General features: G+C 42.6%; 1 protein-coding gene across 3 annotated transcripts in view; it reads left to right on the forward strand.

Moving 5' to 3' along the window:
* The window catches only part of LOC139753336 (zwei Ig domain protein zig-8-like), a 240,388-nt gene that overhangs the window by 193,406 nt on the left and 23,018 nt on the right, over nt 1-23,964 (forward strand). For all 3 annotated transcript variants that reach the window (XM_071669688.1, XM_071669687.1, XM_071669689.1), the window contains exon 5: nt 10,437-10,571. In XM_071669688.1, coding sequence (XP_071525789.1) covers nt 10,437-10,571 — 135 coding nt within the window. The remainder of the gene's footprint in view (nt 1-10,436; nt 10,572-23,964) is intronic.

A 23,964-nucleotide genomic window follows, 5' to 3' on the forward strand; every position in this document is an offset into this window, starting at 1 on the left:
TATGGTGTTAGGCCGATGTGATCATTATGTACCATGAGGAGGATGGCAGGACTCAAGAGCAGGAATGGTAGATTGTGGGCAAACTGGAAACTTTAGGATGTGAAGATAAATACAGAGATGTGTGAAAAATAATGGACTTATACTTTGGAGGTGGACAGTGAAGTAAGTCTGAGAAAGTAACATCTAAAAGTTGAGAAAACAAACAGAAAGCAAAATCTTAAAGCTGGCAGCCAAGCTGCCAGATTATGAAAAGTACAAAATGGTGTATAGCATGAAATGCAGAACATGGTACGACATGAAAGTGTTGAGTAAAATTAGTAAAGGCAGAAAATCAGGACGGAACTAAACATAAAAGGTAGATTGTCATCTAGTGTGAGTAGAACTGGGGGAATCAGCAAGATATTTTCAAATTTATAAGTGCTGATGGATCGGTGGGGAACTTAAAGGAATCTAAGTTGAAGAACCGAATGACTGAGAGTAAGCCAGACATAAGATGTGTTGTTCAGACTTACTAAGCGAGGTTGTAAGATCGCCTGTTGTTATCGCAAAGGGATGTATGATAACCAGGGTCTAACCTGCTAGTGAATGACGCTGTAGAAATACGAGCTAATGGTGTACGGTGGACATTTTATGCTAATTCACTCTACAAGAATAGCAAGTGATGAAATCATCGTAATAATCCTGCTGATGCACAGTTACCAAAGATGATCAAGTGTACCACATCAACACTTTGCTAAGAATAATGATTGAACGATCCGGACAGTGCAGGGAACGGCATGAGTAGCCATGCTGAGCGATGGTAGAATCCACATTGTAATGGAGATAAACTAGGATAACCTTAGGTCCACACAATGGTGAAAACACATGGGAGGAGGAAGTCTTAGAATGTGGACAGATGACCTGCCTGTATCATCATGTATTTATCACCAGCTTCTAAAGTTCAGGGTGCGGTGGTACCATCATGGATTTGTACTTCAATTACAGTAGTCTTGAAGTTGTAAACATCACTTATGGACTTGCACTTAGAAATAGGTGACCTTCTAGTGTTTAAGATGGGCTGTGCCATGATAGAAGTGACTTTTAAACAAACGTCGTCTACCCCTGGATGCACAAATAGGTAATAAGAAGCACAAACAACGTGGATGCTCACACACACACACACACACACACACACACACACACACACACACACACACACACACACACACACACACACACACAGATATGATTATCAATTGTGTTATGTTAAATTAGGCAAGTTCAGCCGACCAGCCTAGGATCTCTGGCCCCACATATGGTGGTCCCTGGCTATTACATTCCCCCCTAAACTGCCTCTCATGATACGTGTGGCTGCCAGTGAGTCGACCAGACTAGGGTCCCGGGCTATAACATTCCTCCACTAAACTTTCTCTCGTGATATGTGTGGCTGCCAGTGATTCGACCAGTCTAAGGTCCGTGGCTGTAACATTTCCCCACTAACCTGCCCCTCCCTTGGCGTTATAAAAAATATAAAATGATTAAATAAAAATTTGCAGTAATTACGCAAGTGTAAATAATGGCCTGAAATGTGCACTGTCTGCCGGTCTATTACCGACATAGCAGAGAAATATTCATGTCATTTGTTGTTTTATAATGATGTGTTATCGTGGAAATTTTAAAGTCTGTGTGGATGGTTGTGTGGAGGCAAGACCCTTGATGACTGCCAGTGTAGTAAACTGTGACTCTATTCAGGTGTGCATGAGAGTTCCTTTGCCTTTTGGAATATGTGTCTGTCAATATGGAGGAGAAATGTGTGAATAAATAGATATGTAAATAAATGAATAATGGTTTATTGGATATAGGCTGCCATTTGGCCGAAAATACATAGCTGAGGTATTACAGATATTGCACAACTGGGAGATCATAATACTTATTAGTCAGTTGATTATACGAGAGCTTAAGATTAGTGCGAGCTGGATATTTCTATACTTTAAGTGAAGCACATAAGTGAGGTACATCCAGTTAGATAGTTTAGTAAATATAAAGGAATGTTTACAGAGAAGTTATTCCAATCTCTCTAGTCATTATGCACTTAGTTGAACATTGTGATGAATAGTTACAGTAATACCGAAGTTGACAAACCACTTAGCCTAAGAAACAGATAACTAAGCTGTTCACTTGCATAACTGTGCACATGTTCCTGGATTGTTAATGACGTTCACAGTGGTAGGTATAGGACTTTTCTTTTATCTTGTTCGTACAAGCTCTGTGGCGGTCTGTAGTGGAGGGGTATCGAGGGCGAGTTAGCAGTTTGTTGTCAAACTCCCGTGTGAGCTGCTGGTGTTGGTCGTAGAGGTTTGACAAGTTCATAGAGACGAGGACCTCTTTGTAAGTGATGTAAGATGGCCCAGGATGATTCTACATGTCGTTTTCTACACTCTTTCTCGCTGGTCCTTCTGTGTAGCTGTTATTGAAGAGAATCAGTCTTTGGTGAACGTAGGTAGAATTAAGACATTATAGACAATCCTATACTCAACTGGTGGGATCCCTAGTGATTTCAGTTGGCGGAGAAAGTACAGACGATATGAGGAAGATTTGATATGAGTGCTGACATGATTCTTTCAGTTTAAACCGTCATTTATGGTGACACTAAGAAGTTTGAAGTCTATGATTACCTGGAGGATGTCAGGACCTACTGTGATGTCAGGAGGCAGGATGTTGTCTGAACCCAGGTTGATGTGGATCATCACAGTCTTGGTGTGGTTAATGGTGACCTTGTTGGCCGTAGTCCACTCTCGAAGGGTGTTAATGATATGCTGAAGGATACTGAAGTTTGTGGCTATGTGTGTGTGTGTGTGTGTGTGTGTGTGTGTGTGTGTGTGTGTGTGGACTACGCATTAGGACCTGGGGCAGTAGGTCCACAACAGCAGAACCACGCGTGTCTATATGTGTGTGTGTGTGTGTGTGTGTGTGTGTGTGTGTGTGTGTGTGTGTGTGTGTGTGTGTGTGTGTGGACTACGCAATAGGACCTGAGACGTTAGGTCCACAACAGCAGAAGAACCACGCGAGACGACATGAGACAGTAGGACCACAACAGTTAAAAACAACACCAAGGCACAACAGCAGGACTTGACACGGTAGGAATCCAATAATTGAAGATAACGTTTGGACACCAGAGCAGAACTAAAATAAATGGGGCAGCAACAACGGGAGCACAACAGCTGGACCGTAACAAATGGTCTGCAGCATGAAGGATGTACCAACAGTGGCCACAACAGCGGAGCTAAAGTAGAGAGGCTGCGGCACCAGAGCTGTAAATGGTCGACCACAAAAGCTAGACCAGAACATCAGGCTAGCAATTATAGGGCCAAAAAAACAGGGATATATCAGAGGAGCCGCAACGGCAGTGACATATGAGTAACCACACAACAACAGGGATATAACCATTAGGCTGCAGTAGTCTTCGTAGCAGGTCATACTAACCGAACCGCGCCAGTGAGACACCAGCAAAGGTACTACAAGGGGGGGGGGGGGGGGCACACTAGAGAAGGTCATAACCAGTATAACAACAACGGTACTACAAGGTGGTCACACTAGAGAAGGTCATAACCAGTATAACAACAACGGTACTACAAGGATGGTCACACTAGAGGAGGTCATAACAACGGTATAACAACAATGGTTCTTTAAGGTGGTCACGCTAGCCAAGGACAGTACGACAGCAGAACAACAAAAATGATATTACTAGGTGGTCACGTTAACCAAAGACGTAACAGAGGTGTAACAATGGTACTACAAGGTGACCACTCTAGCTAGGAACATAACAACAGTGTAACAATGGTACTGCAAGGTCACATTAAACAAGAACAAAACCACGGTGTAACAACAGTGATACTGCAAGGTGGTTACACTAGCCAAGAAAATAACAGCAGTGTAGCAACAATGAAAGACACGGGAGGACGACCAAAACCGTGGCACTCCAGCAGGAGAGCCAGGCACCAACATAAACCGTCCTGGGTTGAGGTAGTGCCACATTAAGGCTAAGTAGTGTACTGGGCTGGAGGTCTGCTCACGGTTAATAAGTGTTAATGTTTCCCCAAGTGGTCACTTGTCCCCTGTTTGATGACCTCATCTTCTGACCTGGTGACTTCCTCCCCAACTGATTATATTTGTAACTCTACTGATGTCCTCACCTACTGACCTGGTGGCATCCTTCCCAACTGATTATATTTGTAACTCTACTGATGTCCTCACCTACTGACCTGGTGGCTTCCTTCCCAACTGATTATATTTGTAATTCTACTGATGTCCTCACCTACTGACCTTGTGGCTTCCTTCCCAACTGATTATATTTGTAATTCTACTGATGTCCTCACCTACTGACCTTGTGGCTTCCTTTCCAACTGATTACATCAGTCACTCTACCGATGACCTTACCTACTGACCTAATGGCTTCCTCCACAACACTATATCAGTCACTCTGTTAGCGAGGTAATCGCTCTTCTTCCACTTCTTCCAAGTAAGTGAGGAACAAAATGTCTTCTGCCTTGATGAAAGTATCAGTCTTTATTTTCATCATTTGCTTCAGGGTTTCTTCGTCATGTACTAATTTCTCATATGTACAGAAAACAAGAGGTACAACTCAGCCATGGTACCTGCCCTCATGAGGTTCCACCCAGTCGTAAGATATTCAGTTTCATGGCCTCAAATATTCTATTATTCCTTTGCTCAAAACTATATCTTGTTTGCTATGTTTCATCAGTAAACTCTCCGGATGTATCAAGACTGGGTTCACTTACTCTGATAATTCCCCATATTAAATAACCTTAAGCGTCATAACCAATTACTTTTAATCCTTAATATGTTAAATATTACAAGAAGGGTCTTGGTGGTGACAGAAATTAGCACCACTAATGATACAGTTGGGTTGAGTGAGGTAAATAAGGCCGGTGCTGCTGACTCAGTATTTGCAGCAATGTTGGGCTGGGTGTGGCATAGACTTCATTCTAGGGTGTGGCATAGACGTCACCACTGAGGGTTGGATATAGGATAGACGTCATCACTAGGAATTAGATGTGGCAGAAGAGGTCATCCTTAGGGACTGAGTGTGGCTGTAAAGGTCAGCACTAGGGCTGGAAGGGTCAAAGGAGGTCAGCAATAGGATTGAGTGTAGCAGTTGAAGTTAGTACTAAGTTTGCGTGTATCAGCAAAGGTCAACAATAGGGTTAGAAGTGTCAGCAGAGGTCAACACTTAGGTTGGAAGTGTAACCAGAGATCAGCACTAGGACCGGAATTGTTAACAGAGGTCAAACATTAGCGCTGGATATAACTGAACCTTCCCCGTTAAGTAACGCAATGCACCTACACCGTTAATGCTGATAACAGTCTAGTATAATGATAACTGTTTCACATCTCTGATCTGTTATCTGCCATCTCTGCAGTTTAAATAGTCAAGGTTCATTGAATATGAGACGTTTGTCATTCTGAATTCTTGCTAACATGATAGAAACAGCATTATAAAAATAATTTTCTGTTGACTTGCAATTCGAGGTTATTTACATGAAAGGTGGTTAGTTATCCAACCGTTAGAGAACAATTCCAGAAGGAAAGGAAATATTCTGTTCCTCGTTATATAACTACAACAGATAAGATACCATAAGCGATTATCGTAAAGCTTCCTGAATGTTGTATCAGTTCACCGAATTAGCCATTCGGCCCAAGTCATCCAAAGTGGTCTTTCACCTTCAGCTTAATTAGGACTGGGTGAAGGAGGAAGACTCAGCACTGCTGGCCCTCCAACACCATCAGCGGAAGGCAGCAGGAGTCACCACCGCCAGGCTGGTTTTTAACAAAGTGAGGCAGACGGTGGAGTATGTGGGTCTGGTTGACCCCAAGATGGTGGCCAGACAGTTAACCACGTCTCCAGGTCATGCATAGACTGTTCCTGCAGGAAGACATATAACAATACCCAGAATATGTCTCGTAGACCTTGTGATGGATATGTTAATCCTCCTCCGAGGTTATAACGTCATGATACTACATGACAGGAAGAGGCTGGAGGTTGGTCTGAGGGTCTGCTTCGATTACGTCATTACACTCTCGCCCTAATGACGGTAATTTGGTGTTCTGACCTGGAGACTTTGATGGAAAATGATTAAACCATACGAAAACTCATCTTTATAACGAGACTGGCTGTAGGAAACAACATAGTTCCCCTGAAGGACAATTTTCGACAACAGTTAGCTCTCTTTTCCTGATGGTCATTATGTGACAAAATACTAATCTATACGAAACTATATTTTAGGCACTAGATGTTTTTTTAAGAAACGTTTCCTCGATAGATATCCTGTACATATACAGAAAACTATTCTTACAGGATAACAGTGCTACGGATTGTGTGGTGATATATTCCAAACGTGTACAATGTTTACTCCGAGGCGGTGTTTACACTGGTTGCATTTAGTGGCGGCAGCTGCCCTGGAGCTATACAGAGGCAGTGTATATTGCCAGCGTCTTTTGCAGTAAATACTGGAGCTGTGTAGTTTCGCTCCAGCCTCGCATGTCTCCAGCCCACCCTTGTACTTAAGCGTTTGGTTGTATCTGGCCACGCTTCACTCTCAGTACCAGGGTCTGTAGTCTGTACTGGTCCGCACACAGCCGTCCATTGGTATATCACACTTCAGCCTCCAGCTCTTCCTCCTCATCCATGATATTTACACATTTGGATACACATTCAAAGCCCACGATCGATATCGGTGCCAAAAAGATACATTCCTCAAGCGATATCTTTCTCCGTATTCAAAATCTAAAACAAAAGTGATATTCTCGCTTGTCAGATCACAAACAGTTTACGGTTTCAGAGTTTGGACATCGGATTACGTTATTTCTCTCACATCAAGTGAAGAAATACGAAATAGTACATGTTGATAACGAATATCTGTGAGCGCTAGCTTTGCTGAATCAGTTCACTTCATAAACATGAACGTTCCTGTCATATTACGGTAATATCGCCTGATTGATGTAGCTTTGCACTGGTGCTTTGATGTCTGTGTTTGATGAAATGGAATAAACAAATATATTTCACGTTGAGTTAATGATATTGAATTTATCCAGTGATTACCTGCGTATAGTTTCTGGGAAATTGTGATCATTATCTTATTCCAGACACATCTGTTTTCATCTCGTACGAGAAAAAATGGAATAGAAATATCCTTTGCTTCCTCGTCCGTAGAAAAAAGCTGCTGGTGGTTATCTTCAACGCCCAGAGGACTCAGGGGCGTGGTTATGTCCAACAGTTATCACGCAGTTTAGCTTAAATGGAGAGAGCTTGTGAAATTCCTGAATTAATGTGACTCTTGGGACACTAATGATCTCTGAAATGTAGTCTTTAACAACCAGGATCTGGGGAAGCTAGGATATCTGGTGGGAAGGGTTGGGAGAAATTAGGATGTTTGGTAGGCGGGGTGTAGGAAGGTGGGATGTTTGTTGGGCAGGGTGTAGAAGGCAAGGATGTCTGGTAGGATGAGAATGAGATATCTAGGGTGTCTAGTAATTAGGGTGCTGAGAGGATAGGGTGACTCATATAGTCAGGGTGTGGGGACGCTAGGCTAGGGGAATCTAGGGTGTCTGGTCGGCAAAATGTATACAATGCTTGGAACCTAGATATCTGGAGGCCTATTGACCTGGAAACCTCCATTTAGTGAAGTGTGAAAGATTGGAAATAATGAATTCTAGTTATTCAGAAACTTTGGTATATAAGGACGTGAGTTTTTGGAAACTTGGTGCTCCAGAAATTTTAATGTACAGATGATGTGCCTGGAACACGAGGTGTCTTGACACTAGTGTATAGGGAAATCAAACTCTCTTGAAGTTGTATGTGTTTAGAACTGTGTAACTGGAAACTGAACTGTTAGTCACGGTGTCTCGAAGGCTTTGCCTTGCACAATATGGCTGGCTTGAAACTTGGACAATTGAATGTTTGGCAAGTGTGGGAGCTTGGACATCTGGAAGCTTAATGTCAAGTTTGGTTGTAGGTATATGGAAATCTGAGTCAAACAGTTTTAGTATGAAAGCTGATTGCATGCTTAAATCTGAGTCGTTTTAGACACTGGATATCTTTAACCCAACCTGGAAACCTGGGTATGGTGAATCTTCGGTCTAAGGAATCCTTGTTGCTTCTATAGCCATAGGCCTGACTGTCTGAGTGAAACTATATCTTAAAGTCTGAAAGTCTGGGTGCGAGAGGTCTCGGTGTCTACAAGTCTGAAAGTCTGGATGAGAGAGGTCTCAGTGTCTGAAAGTCTGAATGTCTAGAAGTGTGAGTTTCTGGAAGTTAGCTTGTTTGGAAGTCTCGGTATCTAGACGGGAAAAAGACAGGGAGCCTGGGAACCTGAGGACGTAGAGCTCGTAAACCTGGGTAACTTGAAACTTGAGTACCTGCTAAGCAAGATATCATGAAATCTGATTCTGGCCAGCTTGTTCTGGTGAAGCCTTTGATGCCGCATGACATATAACTGGAAGACTTGGCACTGGTCGAAATTGGGCATCTAGATATCTACATTCCAGGAAGCCTTTGTCTCTAGAAACCTAGGTTCCTGGAGGCACGAGTATCTAGAATTATTGACGGTCTTAAACCTGGGTAATTTGAACTCAAGAATCTGGGAATATGGGTATCTAGATAGAGACCTGAATCAGGAAAGCTTGAGTGTCTAGAAGTTCGGATGTGTTTGTGCAAGAGCTTCTATAACCCTTGTTCCTGGAAGACAGTGTCTAGAGATATGCGCATCAAGATGTCAAAGTATTTGTGTCTTGATATCTATAAGTATTAATGGCTTAAAGCCTTTTTGCTGAATATCTGGATGTTTTAGAACTTGGATGACTAAAAACTGTTGTGATAAAACCTGGTTGGCTGTTGGAATTCGTAATTGTTTGAAAGCAAAGCCTGAATATTTGAGATCCTGGGTTTCTGAGATTTAGTTTGTTTAGGTCATATGACTATACAATGTACTCTCTCTCTCTCTCTCTCTCTCTCTCTCTCTCTCTCTCTCTCTCTCTCTCTCTCTCTCTCTCTCTCTCTTCGTTCGATTTATGCTCTTGGGCGAGTGTGAAACTACGATAATGATAAGAACCAGTGTACATATTCAACAGTGTAGAGCACAGAGACCCTCCCTAAGATCACTGTGTACATTTCACGTCTGAGACAATTGTATAATGACTGTCTGATTACTTTGTCTTTTACATTGAGTCGAACCTACCGGAAAGACGATTTGTTTCCCATCTTACTTGTTAATGTGTTGTCAGTCTTCTCTTGTCGTTCCGGAGTCCTGGCTTTTCTCTCCAACAAAATGCACATTTTCACGGAGGTGAACCACATTTTGGACCCCCCTTATGATGGATGATATTAATGGTGTGCGTCTCCAGACTATGGTATTACATGAGGATAAGAACCACAGTACAACATTATCTTGAAACCTAACTGGAGCTTATCCAGGTAAACACATCCCACTCCAAAGCTCATTGTGATAGGGTAACCACATAAATAGTGTGTAGAGTCCAACCAAACTTTAGTCTTGTGGTCTGGGGAAAGCTTAGTCAAGGATGAACACATCAGGTTAGTGGAGAGTCTCACCACACATTAGAATGGGAGCTTCACTATACCTCACTGAGTGAAATGCTGCCATATCTCCCACCGCTGGTTGCAACTCAGCAGTTTGTGGACACAATACACTCAGGAGAGAGTTCACCTCGCTGAGTTGGGCACATCAGACATGGAGGTCAACACATGAAATATCACATTTTTTCTTTCATCTGTATTTACAAATAATTTTACAAATGTCATGTGTTTATATACTGGCTTACATCTTTTTGAATGTCATTACAGTTTCTGTGTTACTTGATAATAAATTGTTTATCTGTCATCAGTATCGAATATATATATATATATATATATATATATATATATATATATATATATATATATATATATATATATATATATATATATATATATATATTACTATTTGCTCTCGAAATTTTGTGAATATCTTGGAATGATTATAGTGATGAGTGACGGCCATGTTGGTGTGTATGTGTGTGTGTGTGTGTGTGTGAGAGAGAGAGAGAGAGAGAGAGAGAGAGAGAGAGAGAGAGAGAGAGAGAGAGAGAGAGAGAGAGAGAGAGAATAGAGAGAGAGAGAGAGAGAGAGAGAGAGAGAGAGAGAGAGAGAGAGAGAGAGAGAGAGAGAGGAGAGAGAGAAAGAGAGAGAGAGAGAGAGAGAGAGAGAGAGAGAGAGAGAGAGAGAGAGAGAGAGAGAGAGAGAGAAGAGAGAGAGAGAGAGAGAGAGAGAGAGAGAGAGAGAGAGAGAGAGAGAGAGAGAGGAGAGAGAGAGAGAGAGAGAGAGAGAGAGAGAGAGAGAGAGAGAGAGAGAGAGAGAGAGTAACCCGTTGTTGGCCCAGCAGGTGTCGACGAAGACCGGCCGCTACGGCTACCTGGTCAACCTCAAGGTTGTGGTGCCTGAGGCGGTTATATCAGGGTCGTCAGAGCGCCATGTCCAGTCCGGCTCAACCATCTCCCTCCTCTGTATCATCCAAGGGGTGAGTCCTCACTCAGTATATATATATATATATATATATATATATATATATATATATATATATATATATATATATATATATATATATATATATATATATAGTATTATCACAAAAAGTCTTATATTTTCTATGTATATATCTGTGCCTCTGTGTTTGGCTAAACTATTTCCGCCACACTATCTTATGACCTGATACTGTGTACAATATCCACTTATTATTTTTATCAAAGTATTCACAGTTCTCTTGTTATAGGAGTATTATTGGTGTGTGTGCTTTCATGCATGTTTGTATGTTGGTGAAACCTGGCAGTGCACATGCTTATGAATATGTTCTGGGGGTGTGCTCGTGTCCGTGACTCTGTTTTCATATATATATATATATATATATATATATATATATATATATATATATATATATATATATATATATATATATATTCTTCTTTCTTTCTTTCAAACTATTCGCCATTTCCCGCGTTAGCGAGGTAGCGTTAAGAACAGAGGACTGGGCCTTTTTTGGAATATCGTCACCTGGCCCCCTCTGTTCCTTCTTTTGGAAAAAAAAGAAAAAACGAGAGGGGAGGATTTCCAGCCCCCCGCTCCCTCCCCTTCCAGTCGCCTTCTACGACACGCAGGGAATACGTGGGAAGTATTCTTAATCCCCTATCCCCAGGGATAATATATATATATATATATATATATATATATATATATATATATATATATATATATATATATATATATATATACACATATGCGTGTTGTAGTTATCATGTGTGTGTATCTGAGTGTGTATGTATGATGTGTGGGAGCGTTTCGTATTTTTATGTGTATCTAATTCGTACTGTACACTAGTGGCGTCCCATCTCTTGAACCTTATTCACTTTCCTGTAGCATTTTAGACGTTGGTATGCTCTCCATGCTCACATTTTCATCTCTCAGTTTATCCCTGTCATCCATTACTCTGATGCTAGAAAAGTCCCCCCTATCGTTTCGTCTATTATGGCCTGTGGTTGTTTTATCTTGGTGTATTTCAAAGGTTTGTGGACTGCTGACATCACCAAACTGATTCAGGAACTTGAAGGTTGTTGTCAAGTCACATCTTAAGTTTCGTTTTTTTCCTTTTTTATGGTGGAAAAATTGAAGACTTCTCACCTTTCGCTGTGATTCATCTCTCTCAGTCTTGGCACCGTCTTTTTTTGCCATTCTCAATAACTTCTCTGTTATTTCATCGTGCCTACCTAAGTGTGGTTCCCATGTCTGAGATACACATTCTATTTTGTAATTATCTACACTAGGAGCAGGAACCTCAGTATTTCCTCATGCGTGTCCTTCACTTGGAGAAGGAACCTTAGTATTTCCTCATGCGTGTCCTTCAGCAAGATTCTAATATTTGACAGCAGTCAATTTGATTCCTTTACACTTTTCCTAGTGAGGTGTTCTAGCGACAGATTAAGTGTCGACTCTCAAGCACTTTTTCACAACGAAGTTTTCCAGCCAGATGATATTTGTATCGACACTTTCTCTCACCCTGTCTCATCCCTATGATATTTATTTGGATTGAAATATATGAAACAAGCTTTGAAGATTGTCAAGGGTTTTTTCGTACCTCTTTCATGACCATGGCATCGTCCATATACGTATTCAGGCGTACGTCCAGTCCTTCTGGCTAGTCATTTACATAAATTAAGATCAGCAATGGTTCCAGGATGGAGCTTTGTGATACGACAATGGTGACCCCAACCCATTTCGAGAAAGCTCTGCTGACTTACTTACATTGTTCCATTCTATTAAAGTATATCACTGTCCATCGAGGAAGTCTTCTTCTTAGTCCTACCTGAAGATCTTAGCTTCTTTGGCACCTTTTTATGTGACACAGTATCAAGTGCTTTCTGGCATTCCAGGAACACACAAGCCACCCCTCTCTGTGTATATTTGTGTATGATGCTTTGAATGTATATATAGTGTCTGTTTTCTCTTATGCATTATTATTAATAACTTGTAGTTTATGCCATGAATGCACATCATTGCCTCGACTACTGTTATATCTGCGACTTAATATGAATGTCCCCCTCAGTTATCTGACCAATTAAAGGACTGATGAATGCAACGTATCAGGCACACAGATCAAATGAATAGATTTTGTGACGCTATTATATGAGAGAGTGGTGTAATTACGAGGTAGGTATGATCATTATAATGGCTGTTTTGAGAGTGTTCTGCGAAACAGTAATGATCATTAGAAATTTATATTTTGAGAGAGTTGGATGAGGGAGATGTGACGGTCATTAAAAACTTTTTATGAGAGTGTTAGACGAGGGAGATGGGATGTGATAATGTTTGTCATGAGTGTGGGTGACGAGAGAGGTGGGATCATGATAATGTCTGCCGTGAGAGTGTTAGACCAGATAAACCTAAGAACCTTTGCCTCTTCCCTCACTCGTATAACCAGTGTGTTAGACCAGGTCAACACCAGGGACCTGGCTCTTCCCTCACCGGTATTACCAGTGTGTTAGACTAGGTCGACACCAGGGACCTGGCTCTTCCCTCACGGGTATAACCAGTGTGTTAGACCAGGTCAACACCAGGGACATAGCTCATCCCCTCGCTAGTATAAACAACAAAAGTCAGTCAGCAGAGGTCATGCTTGCCCTACTGTTCATGGTCTTACGATCTAGCTATTAAAATCTGCGGTGTCTTGACGTAGTTTATCAAACCTAACCTAGCCTAACCAATTCTAAGTTTGGTGTCTCGAGCTTTGGCCAACTTTTTTAAAGTGATTAATGAAAATGGATATTTGAAACTAATGTCGTGAGAAACCATTGGAAATACTTATCCCAATCGTACCTATTGTGATCCATGTAAGATGATGTAAGCTTTGTCTAAAGCACCAAAGAAATATACAGGCAACGCCCTATACAGGCGATGCAGACACAAGCCATTGTGTTCTGTGTGCTTCGCATATCCCTCATAAAGATCAGCTGTGATTTTATATATATATATATATATATATATATATATATATATATATATATATATATATATATATATATATATATATATATATATATATATATCACAACTGATCTTTATGTGTGTGTGTGTGTGTGTGTGTGTGTGTGTGTGTGTGTGTGTGTGCGTGTAATCATACTAATCTCATCCAACATAATGTTGCATTATTGTTAGATATGATTGAATCTGTTCCGGAACCATTGAACAAGCTCCATTTTTTTCTCTTCTAAATATCAATAACTGTATAATCAGTGAACTAAAGTTAATCAAAGGAGACTAACCTGGTCTGACCTGACGTGGGTTATGAATGGTACATTTAGCTGTACATAATAAGATAGAATTTAAAGTAAATGAAACCAAAGTGGCAGCATCAGTATTAGTGTGCCATCCTGTCCTCCCACTACCATCGTTGGTGTTCGTAAAACACTATGCTCAGCATCAGCATTAGTGAGGCATATTGGTGTTGGGTTGTATCATGGCTGGAGGACAACTAGTATTGATGTTCCTATCCAGTGTATATCATAATACACACTGTCGTCACACTTTAACTGCAGGCGGTCGGTTTATCTTGTTTACAACTGTAAGACTATCAGACCATATTGAAAACCGTAAGATTATCAGAACAGGTAAGATCATCAACTATAACAGCTGTAAGAACTTCAGACCAGAGAGATAAGATCACCACCTATAACAACTGTAAGAGCCTCAGACTATATATAAAAGATCATTCATAACTCATGTGAGGAAGTCAGACCAGACGTGTAAGATCATCGTCACGACCATCTTTGGTCTGAGTTCGGACAACTGTAGGAATTCAGATCAAGAAATATTTTCGTCTTGACCAAGCACTCGAAACATTGTGAATACTCCCATTGTCATCATCTACATATCTTGCAACATTCCAGTCACCTCTTTCTAGTGGTGTCTGTCATGATGGCCCATATCCAATATCCACCTCACAACCCGGTCTTTGCACCTCCCTCCACACACACACACACACACACATTCTCTCTCTCTCTCTCTCTCTCTCTCTCTCTCTCTCTCTCTCTCTCTCTCTCTCTCTCTCTCTCTCTCTTCTCTCTCTCTCTTCACTCTCTTTCTCTCTCTTCTCTCTCTCTCTCTCTCTCTCCCCTCTCTCTCTCTCTCTCTCTCTCTCTCTCTCTCTCTCTCTCTCTCTCTCTCTCTCTTCACTCTCTCTTCACTCTCTCTCTCTCTCTCTCTCTCTCTCTCTCTCTCTCTCTCTCTCTCTCTCTCTCTCTCTCTTCTTCTCTCTCTCACTCTCTCTCTCTTCTCTCTTCTCTCTCTCTCTCTCATCTCTCTCTCTCTCTCATCTCTCTCTCTCTCTGCCCTATACCAAGAATACCTCCCATACCCACACTCCCCCACTACACACTAATGTCTACAGCCTGGACTACAGTCTACAATCTGGGATAATGTCTACAGCCTGGACTACAGTCTACAATCTGGGATAATGTCTACAGCCTGGACTACAGTCTACAATCTGGGATAATGTCTACAGCCTGGACTACAGTCTACAATCTGGGATAATGTCTACAGCCTGGACTACAGTCTACAATCTGGGATAATGTCTACAGCCTGGACTACAGTCTACAATCTGGGATAATGTCTACAGCCTGGACTACAGTCTACAATCTGGGATAATGTCTACAGCCTGGACTACAGTCTACAATCTGGGATAATGTCTACAGCCTGGACTACAGTCTACAATCTGGGATAATGTCTACAGCCTGGACTACAGTCTACAATCTGGGATAATGTCTACAGCCTGGACTACAGTCTACAATCTGGGATAATGTCTACAGCCTGGACTACAGTCTACAATCTGGGATAATGTCTACAGCCTGGACTACAGTCTACAATCTGGGATAATGTCTACAGCCTGGACTACAGTCTACAATCTGGGATAATGTCTACAGCCTGGACTACAGTCTACAATCTGGGATAATGTCTACAGCCTGGACTACAGTCTACAATCTGGGATAATGTCTACAGCCTGGACTACAGTCTACAATCTGGGATAATGTCTACAGCCTGGACTACAGTCTACAATCTGGGATAATGTCTACAGCCTGGACTACAGTCTACAATCTGGGATAATGTCTACAGCCTGGACTACAGTCTACAATCTGGGATAATGTCTACAGCCTGGACTACAGTCTACAATCTGGGATAATGTCTACAGCCTGGACTACAGTCTACAATCTGGGATAATGTCTACAGCCTGGACTACAGTCTACAATCTGGGATAATGTCTACAGCCTGGACTACAGTCTACAATCTGGGATAATGTCTACAGCCTGGACTACAGTCTACAATCTGGGATAATGTCTACAGCCTGGACTACAGTCTACAATCTGGGATAATGTCTACAGCCTGGACTACAGTCTACAATCTGGGATAATGTCTACAGCCTGGACTACAGTCTACAATCTGGGATAATGTCTACAGCCTGGACTACAGTCTACAATCTGGGATAATGTCTACAGCCTGGACTACAGTCTACAATCTGGGATAATGTCTACAGCCTGGACTACAGTCTACAATCTGGGATAATGTCTACAGCCTGGACTACAGTCTACAATCTGGGATAATGTCTACAGCCTGGACTACAGTCTACAATCTGGGATAATGTCTACAGCCTGGACTACAGTCTACAATCTGGGATAATGTCTACAGCCTGGACTACAGTCTACAATCTGGGATAATGTCTACAGCCTGGACTACAGTCTACAATCTGGGATAATGTCTACAGCCTGGACTACAGTCTACAATCTGGGATAATGTCTACAGCCTGGACTACAGTCTACAATCTGGGATAATGTCTACAGCCTGGACTACAGTCTACAATCTGGGATAATGTCTACAGCCTGGACTACAGTCTACAATCTGGGATAATGTCTACAGCCTGGACTACAGTCTACAATCTGGGATAATGTCTACAGCCTGGACTACAGTCTACAATCTGGGATAATGTCTACAGCCTGGACTACAGTCTACAATCTGGGATAATGTCTACAGCCTGGACTACAGTCTACAATCTGGGATAATGTCTACAGCCTGGACTACAGTCTACAATCTGGGATAATGTCTACAGCCTGGACTACAGTCTACAATCTGGGATAATGTCTACAGCCTGGACTACAGTCTACAATCTGGGATAATGTCTACAGCCTGGACTACAGTCTACAATCTGGGATAATGTCTACAGCCTGGACTACAGTCTACAATCTGGGATAATGTCTACAGCCTGGACTACAGTCTACAATCTGGGATAATGTCTACAGCCTGGACTACAGTCTACAATCTGGGATAATGTCTACAGCCTGGACTACAGTCTACAATCTGGGATAATGTCTACAGCCTGGACTACAGTCTACAATCTGGGATAATGTCTACAGCCTGGACTACAGTCTACAATCTGGGATAATGTCTACAGCCTGGACTACAGTCTACAATCTGGGATAATGTCTACAGCCTGGACTACAGTCTACAATCTGGGATAATGTCTACAGCCTGGACTACAGTCTACAATCTGGGATAATGTCTACAGCCTGGACTACAGTCTACAATCTGGGATAATGTCTACAGCCTGGACTACAGTCTACAATCTGGGATAATGTCTACAGCCTGGACTACAGTCTACAATCTGGGATAATGTCTACAGCCTGGACTACAGTCTACAATCTGGGATAATGTCTACAGCCTGGACTACAGTCTACAATCTGGGATAATGTCTACAGCCTGGACTACAGTCTACAATCTGGGATAATGTCTACAGCCTGGACTACAGTCTACAATCTGGGATAATGTCTACAGCCTGGACTACAGTCTACAATCTGGGATAATGTCTACAGCCTGGACTACAGTCTACAATCTGGGATAATGTCTACAGCCTGGACTACAGTCTACAATCTGGGATAATGTCTACAGCCTGGACTACAGTCTACAATCTGGGATAATGTCTACAGCCTGGACTACAGTCTACAATCTGGGATAATGTCTACAGCCTGGACTACAGTCTACAATCTGGGATAATGTCTACAGCCTGGACTACAGTCTACAATCTGGGATAATGTCTACAGCCTGGACTACAGTCTACAATCTGGGATAATGTCTACAGCCTGGACTACAGTCTACAATCTGGGATAATGTCTACAGCCTGGACTACAGTCTACAATCTGGGATAATGTCTACAGCCTGGACTACAGTCTACAATCTGGGATAATGTCTACAGCCTGGACTACAGTCTACAATCTGGGATAATGTCTACAGCCTGGACTACAGTCTACAATCTGGGATAATGTCTACAGCCTGGACTACAGTCTACAATCTGGGATAATGTCTACAGCCTGGACTACAGTCTACAATCTGGGATAATGTCTACAGCCTGGACTACAGTCTACAATCTGGGATAATGTCTACAGCCTGGACTACAGTCTACAATCTGGGATAATGTCTACAGCCTGGACTACAGTCTACAATCTGGGATAATGTCTACAGCCTGGACTACAGTCTACAATCTGGGATAATGTCTACAGCCTGGACTACAGTCTACAATCTGGGATAATGTCTACAGCCTGGACTACAGTCTACAATCTGGGATAATGTCTACAGCCTGGACTACAGTCTACAATCTGGGATAATGTCTACAGCCTGGACTACAGTCTACAATCTGGGATAATGTCTACAGCCTGGACTACAGTCTACAATCTGGGATAATGTCTACAGCCTGGACTACAGTCTACAATCTGGGATAATGTCTACAGCCTGGACTACAGTCTACAATCTGGGATAATGTCTACAGCCTGGACTACAGTCTACAATCTGGGATAATGTCTACAGCCTGGACTACAGTCTACAATCTGGGATAATGTCTACAGCCTGGACTACAGTCTACAATCTGGGATAATGTCTACAGCCTGGACTACAGTCTACAATCTGGGATAATGTCTACAGCCTGGACTACAGTCTACAATCTGGGATAATGTCTACAGCCTGGACTACAGTCTACAATCTGGGATAATGTCTACAGCCTGGACTACAGTCTACAATCTGGGATAATGTCTACAGCCTGGACTACAGTCTACAATCTGGGATAATGTCTACAGCCTGGACTACAGTCTACAATCTGGGATAATGTCTACAGCCTGGACTACAGTCTACAATCTGGGATAATGTCTACAGCCTGGACTACAGTCTACAATCTGGGATAATGTCTACAGCCTGGACTACAGTCTACAATCTGGGATAATGTCTACAGCCTGGACTACAGTCTACAATCTGGGATAATGTCTACAGCCTGGACTACAGTCTACAATCTGGGATAATGTCTACAGCCTGGACTACAGTCTACAATCTGGGATAATGTCTACAGCCTGGACTACAGTCTACAATCTGGGATAATGTCTACAGCCTGGACTACAGTCTACAATCTGGGATAATGTCTACAGCCTGGACTACAGTCTACAATCTGGGATAATGTCTACAGCCTGGACTACAGTCTACAATCTGGGATAATGTCTACAGCCTGGACTACAGTCTACAATCTGGGATAATGTCTACAGCCTGGACTACAGTCTACAATCTGGGATAATGTCTACAGCCTGGACTACAGTCTACAATCTGGGATAATGTCTACAGCCTGGACTACAGTCTACAATCTGGGATAATGTCTACAGCCTGGACTACAGTCTACAATCTGGGATAATGTCTACAGCCTGGACTACAGTCTACAATCTGGGATAATGTCTACAGCCTGGACTACAGTCTACAATCTGGGATAATGTCTACAGCCTGGACTACAGTCTACAATCTGGGATAATGTCTACAGCCTGGACTACAGTCTACAATCTGGGATAATGTCTACAGCCTGGACTACAGTCTACAATCTGGGATAATGTCTACAGCCTGGACTACAGTCTACAATCTGGGATAATGTCTACAGCCTGGACTACAGTCTACAATCTGGGATAATGTCTACAGCCTGGACTACAGTCTACAATCTGGGATAATGTCTACAGCCTGGACTACAGTCTACAATCTGGGATAATGTCTACAGCCTGGACTACAGTCTACAATCTGGGATAATGTCTACAGCCTGGACTACAGTCTACAATCTGGGATAATGTCTACAGCCTGGACTACAGTCTACAATCTGGGATAATGTCTACAGCCTGGACTACAGTCTACAATCTGGGATAATGTCTACAGCCTGGACTACAGTCTACAATCTGGGATAATGTCTACAGCCTGGACTACAGTCTACAATCTGGGATAATGTCTACAGCCTGGACTACAGTCTACAATCTGGGATAATGTCTACAGCCTGGACTACAGTCTACAATCTGGGATAATGTCTACAGCCTGGACTACAGTCTACAATCTGGGATAATGTCTACAGCCTGGACTACAGTCTACAATCTGGGATAATGTCTACAGCCTGGACTACAGTCTACAATCTGGGATAATGTCTACAGCCTGGACTACAGTCTACAATCTGGGATAATGTCTACAGCCTGGACTACAGTCTACAATCTGGGATAATGTCTACAGCCTGGACTACAGTCTACAATCTGGGATAATGTCTACAGCCTGGACTACAGTCTACAATCTGGGATAATGTCTACAGCCTGGACTACAGTCTACAATCTGGGATAATGTCTACAGCCTGGACTACAGTCTACAATCTGGGATAATGTCTACAGCCTGGACTACAGTCTACAATCTGGGATAATGTCTACAGCCTGGACTACAGTCTACAATCTGGGATAATGTCTACAGCCTGGACTACAGTCTACAATCTGGGATAATGTCTACAGCCTGGACTACAGTCTACAATCTGGGATAATGTCTACAGCCTGGACTACAGTCTACAATCTGGGATAATGTCTACAGCCTGGACTACAGTCTACAATCTGGGATAATGTCTACAGCCTGGACTACAGTCTACAATCTGGGATAATGTCTACAGCCTGGACTACAGTCTACAATCTGGGATAATGTCTACAGCCTGGACTACAGTCTACAATCTGGGATAATGTCTACAGCCTGGACTACAGTCTACAATCTGGGATAATGTCTACAGCCTGGACTACAGTCTACAATCTGGGATAATGTCTACAGCCTGGACTACAGTCTACAATCTGGGATAATGTCTACAGCCTGGACTACAGTCTACAATCTGGGATAATGTCTACAGCCTGGACTACAGTCTACAATCTGGGATAATGTCTACAGCCTGGACTACAGTCTACAATCTGGGATAATGTCTACAGCCTGGACTACAGTCTACAATCTGGGATAATGTCTACAGCCTGGACTACAGTCTACAATCTGGGATAATGTCTACAGCCTGGACTACAGTCTACAATCTGGGATAATGTCTACAGCCTGGACTACAGTCTACAATCTGGGATAATGTCTACAGCCTGGACTACAGTCTACAATCTGGGATAATGTCTACAGCCTGGACTACAGTCTACAATCTGGGATAATGTCTACAGCCTGGACTACAGTCTACAATCTGGGATAATGTCTACAGCCTGGACTACAGTCTACAATCTGGGATAATGTCTACAGCCTGGACTACAGTCTACAATCTGGGATAATGTCTACAGCCTGGACTACAGTCTACAATCTGGGATAATGTCTACAGCCTGGACTACAGTCTACAATCTGGGATAATGTCTACAGCCTGGACTACAGTCTACAATCTGGGATAATGTCTACAGCCTGGACTACAGTCTACAATCTGGGATAATGTCTACAGCCTGGACTACAGTCTACAATCTGGGATAATGTCTACAGCCTGGACTACAGTCTACAATCTGGGATAATGTCTACAGCCTGGACTACAGTCTACAATCTGGGATAATGTCTACAGCCTGGACTACAGTCTACAATCTGGGATAATGTCTACAGCCTGGACTACAGTCTACAATCTGGGATAATGTCTACAGCCTGGACTACAGTCTACAATCTGGGATAATGTCTACAGCCTGGACTACAGTCTACAATCTGGGATAATGTCTACAGCCTGGACTACAGTCTACAATCTGGGATAATGTCTACAGCCTGGACTACAGTCTACAATCTGGGATAATGTCTACAGCCTGGACTACAGTCTACAATCTGGGATAATGTCTACAGCCTGGACTACAGTCTACAATCTGGGATAATGTCTACAGCCTGGACTACAGTCTACAATCTGGGATAATGTCTACAGCCTGGACTACAGTCTACAATCTGGGATAATGTCTACAGCCTGGACTACAGTCTACAATCTGGGATAATGTCTACAGCCTGGACTACAGTCTACAATCTGGGATAATGTCTACAGCCTGGACTACAGTCTACAATCTGGGATAATGTCTACAGCCTGGACTACAGTCTACAATCTGGGATAATGTCTACAGCCTGGACTACAGTCTACAATCTGGGATAATGTCTACAGCCTGGACTACAGTCTACAATCTGGGATAATGTCTACAGCCTGGACTACAGTCTACAATCTGGGATAATGTCTACAGCCTGGACTACAGTCTACAATCTGGGATAATGTCTACAGCCTGGACTACAGTCTACAATCTGGGATAATGTCTACAGCCTGGACTACAGTCTACAATCTGGGATAATGTCTACAGCCTGGACTACAGTCTACAATCTGGGATAATGTCTACAGCCTGGACTACAGTCTACAATCTGGGATAATGTCTACAGCCTGGACTACAGTCTACAATCTGGGATAATGTCTACAGCCTGGACTACAGTCTACAATCTGGGATAATGTCTACAGCCTGGACTACAGTCTACAATCTGGGATAATGTCTACAGCCTGGACTACAGTCTACAATCTGGGATAATGTCTACAGCCTGGACTACAGTCTACAATCTGGGATAATGTCTACAGCCTGGACTACAGTCTACAATCTGGGATAATGTCTACAGCCTGGACTACAGTCTACAATCTGGGATAATGTCTACAGCCTGGACTACAGTCTACAATCTGGGATAATGTCTACAGCCTGGACTACAGTCTACAATCTGGGATAATGTCTACAGCCTGGACTACAGTCTACAATCTGGGATAATGTCTACAGCCTGGACTACAGTCTACAATCTGGGATAATGTCTACAGCCTGGACTACAGTCTACAATCTGGGATAATGTCTACAGCCTGGACTACAGTCTACAATCTGGGATAATGTCTACAGCCTGGACTACAGTCTACAATCTGGGATAATGTCTACAGCCTGGACTACAGTCTACAATCTGGGATAATGTCTACAGCCTGGACTACAGTCTACAATCTGGGATAATGTCTACAGCCTGGACTACAGTCTACAATCTGGGATAATGTCTACAGCCTGGACTACAGTCTACAATCTGGGATAATGTCTACAGCCTGGACTACAGTCTACAATCTGGGATAATGTCTACAGCCTGGACTACAGTCTACAATCTGGGATAATGTCTACAGCCTGGACTACAGTCTACAATCTGGGATAATGTCTACAGCCTGGACTACAGTCTACAATCTGGGATAATGTCTACAGCCTGGACTACAGTCTACAATCTGGGATAATGTCTACAGCCTGGACTACAGTCTACAATCTGGGATAATGTCTACAGCCTGGACTACAGTCTACAATCTGGGATAATGTCTACAGCCTGGACTACAGTCTACAATCTGGGATAATGTCTACAGCCTGGACTACAGTCTACAATCTGGGATAATGTCTACAGCCTGGACTACAGTCTACAATCTGGGATAATGTCTACAGCCTGGACTACAGTCTACAATCTGGGATAATGTCTACAGCCTGGACTACAGTCTACAATCTGGGATAATGTCTACAGCCTGGACTACAGTCTACAATCTGGGATAATGTCTACAGCCTGGACTACAGTCTACAATCTGGGATAATGTCTACAGCCTGGACTACAGTCTACAATCTGGGATAATGTCTACAGCCTGGACTACAGTCTACAATCTGGGATAATGTCTACAGCCTGGACTACAGTCTACAATCTGGGATAATGTCTACAGCCTGGACTACAGTCTACAATCTGGGATAATGTCTACAGCCTGGACTACAGTCTACAATCTGGGATAATGTCTACAGCCTGGACTACAGTCTACAATCTGGGATAATGTCTACAGCCTGGACTACAGTCTACAATCTGGGATAATGTCTACAGCCTGGACTACAGTCTACAATCTGGGATAATGTCTACAGCCTGGACTACAGTCTACAATCTGGGATAATGTCTACAGCCTGGACTACAGTCTACAATCTGGGATAATGTCTACAGCCTGGACTACAGTCTACAATCTGGGATAATGTCTACAGCCTGGACTA

This window comes from Panulirus ornatus, chromosome 14, assembly GCF_036320965.1.
Source record: "Panulirus ornatus isolate Po-2019 chromosome 14, ASM3632096v1, whole genome shotgun sequence".
Classification (NCBI taxonomy): Eukaryota; Metazoa; Arthropoda; class Malacostraca; order Decapoda; family Palinuridae; genus Panulirus; species Panulirus ornatus.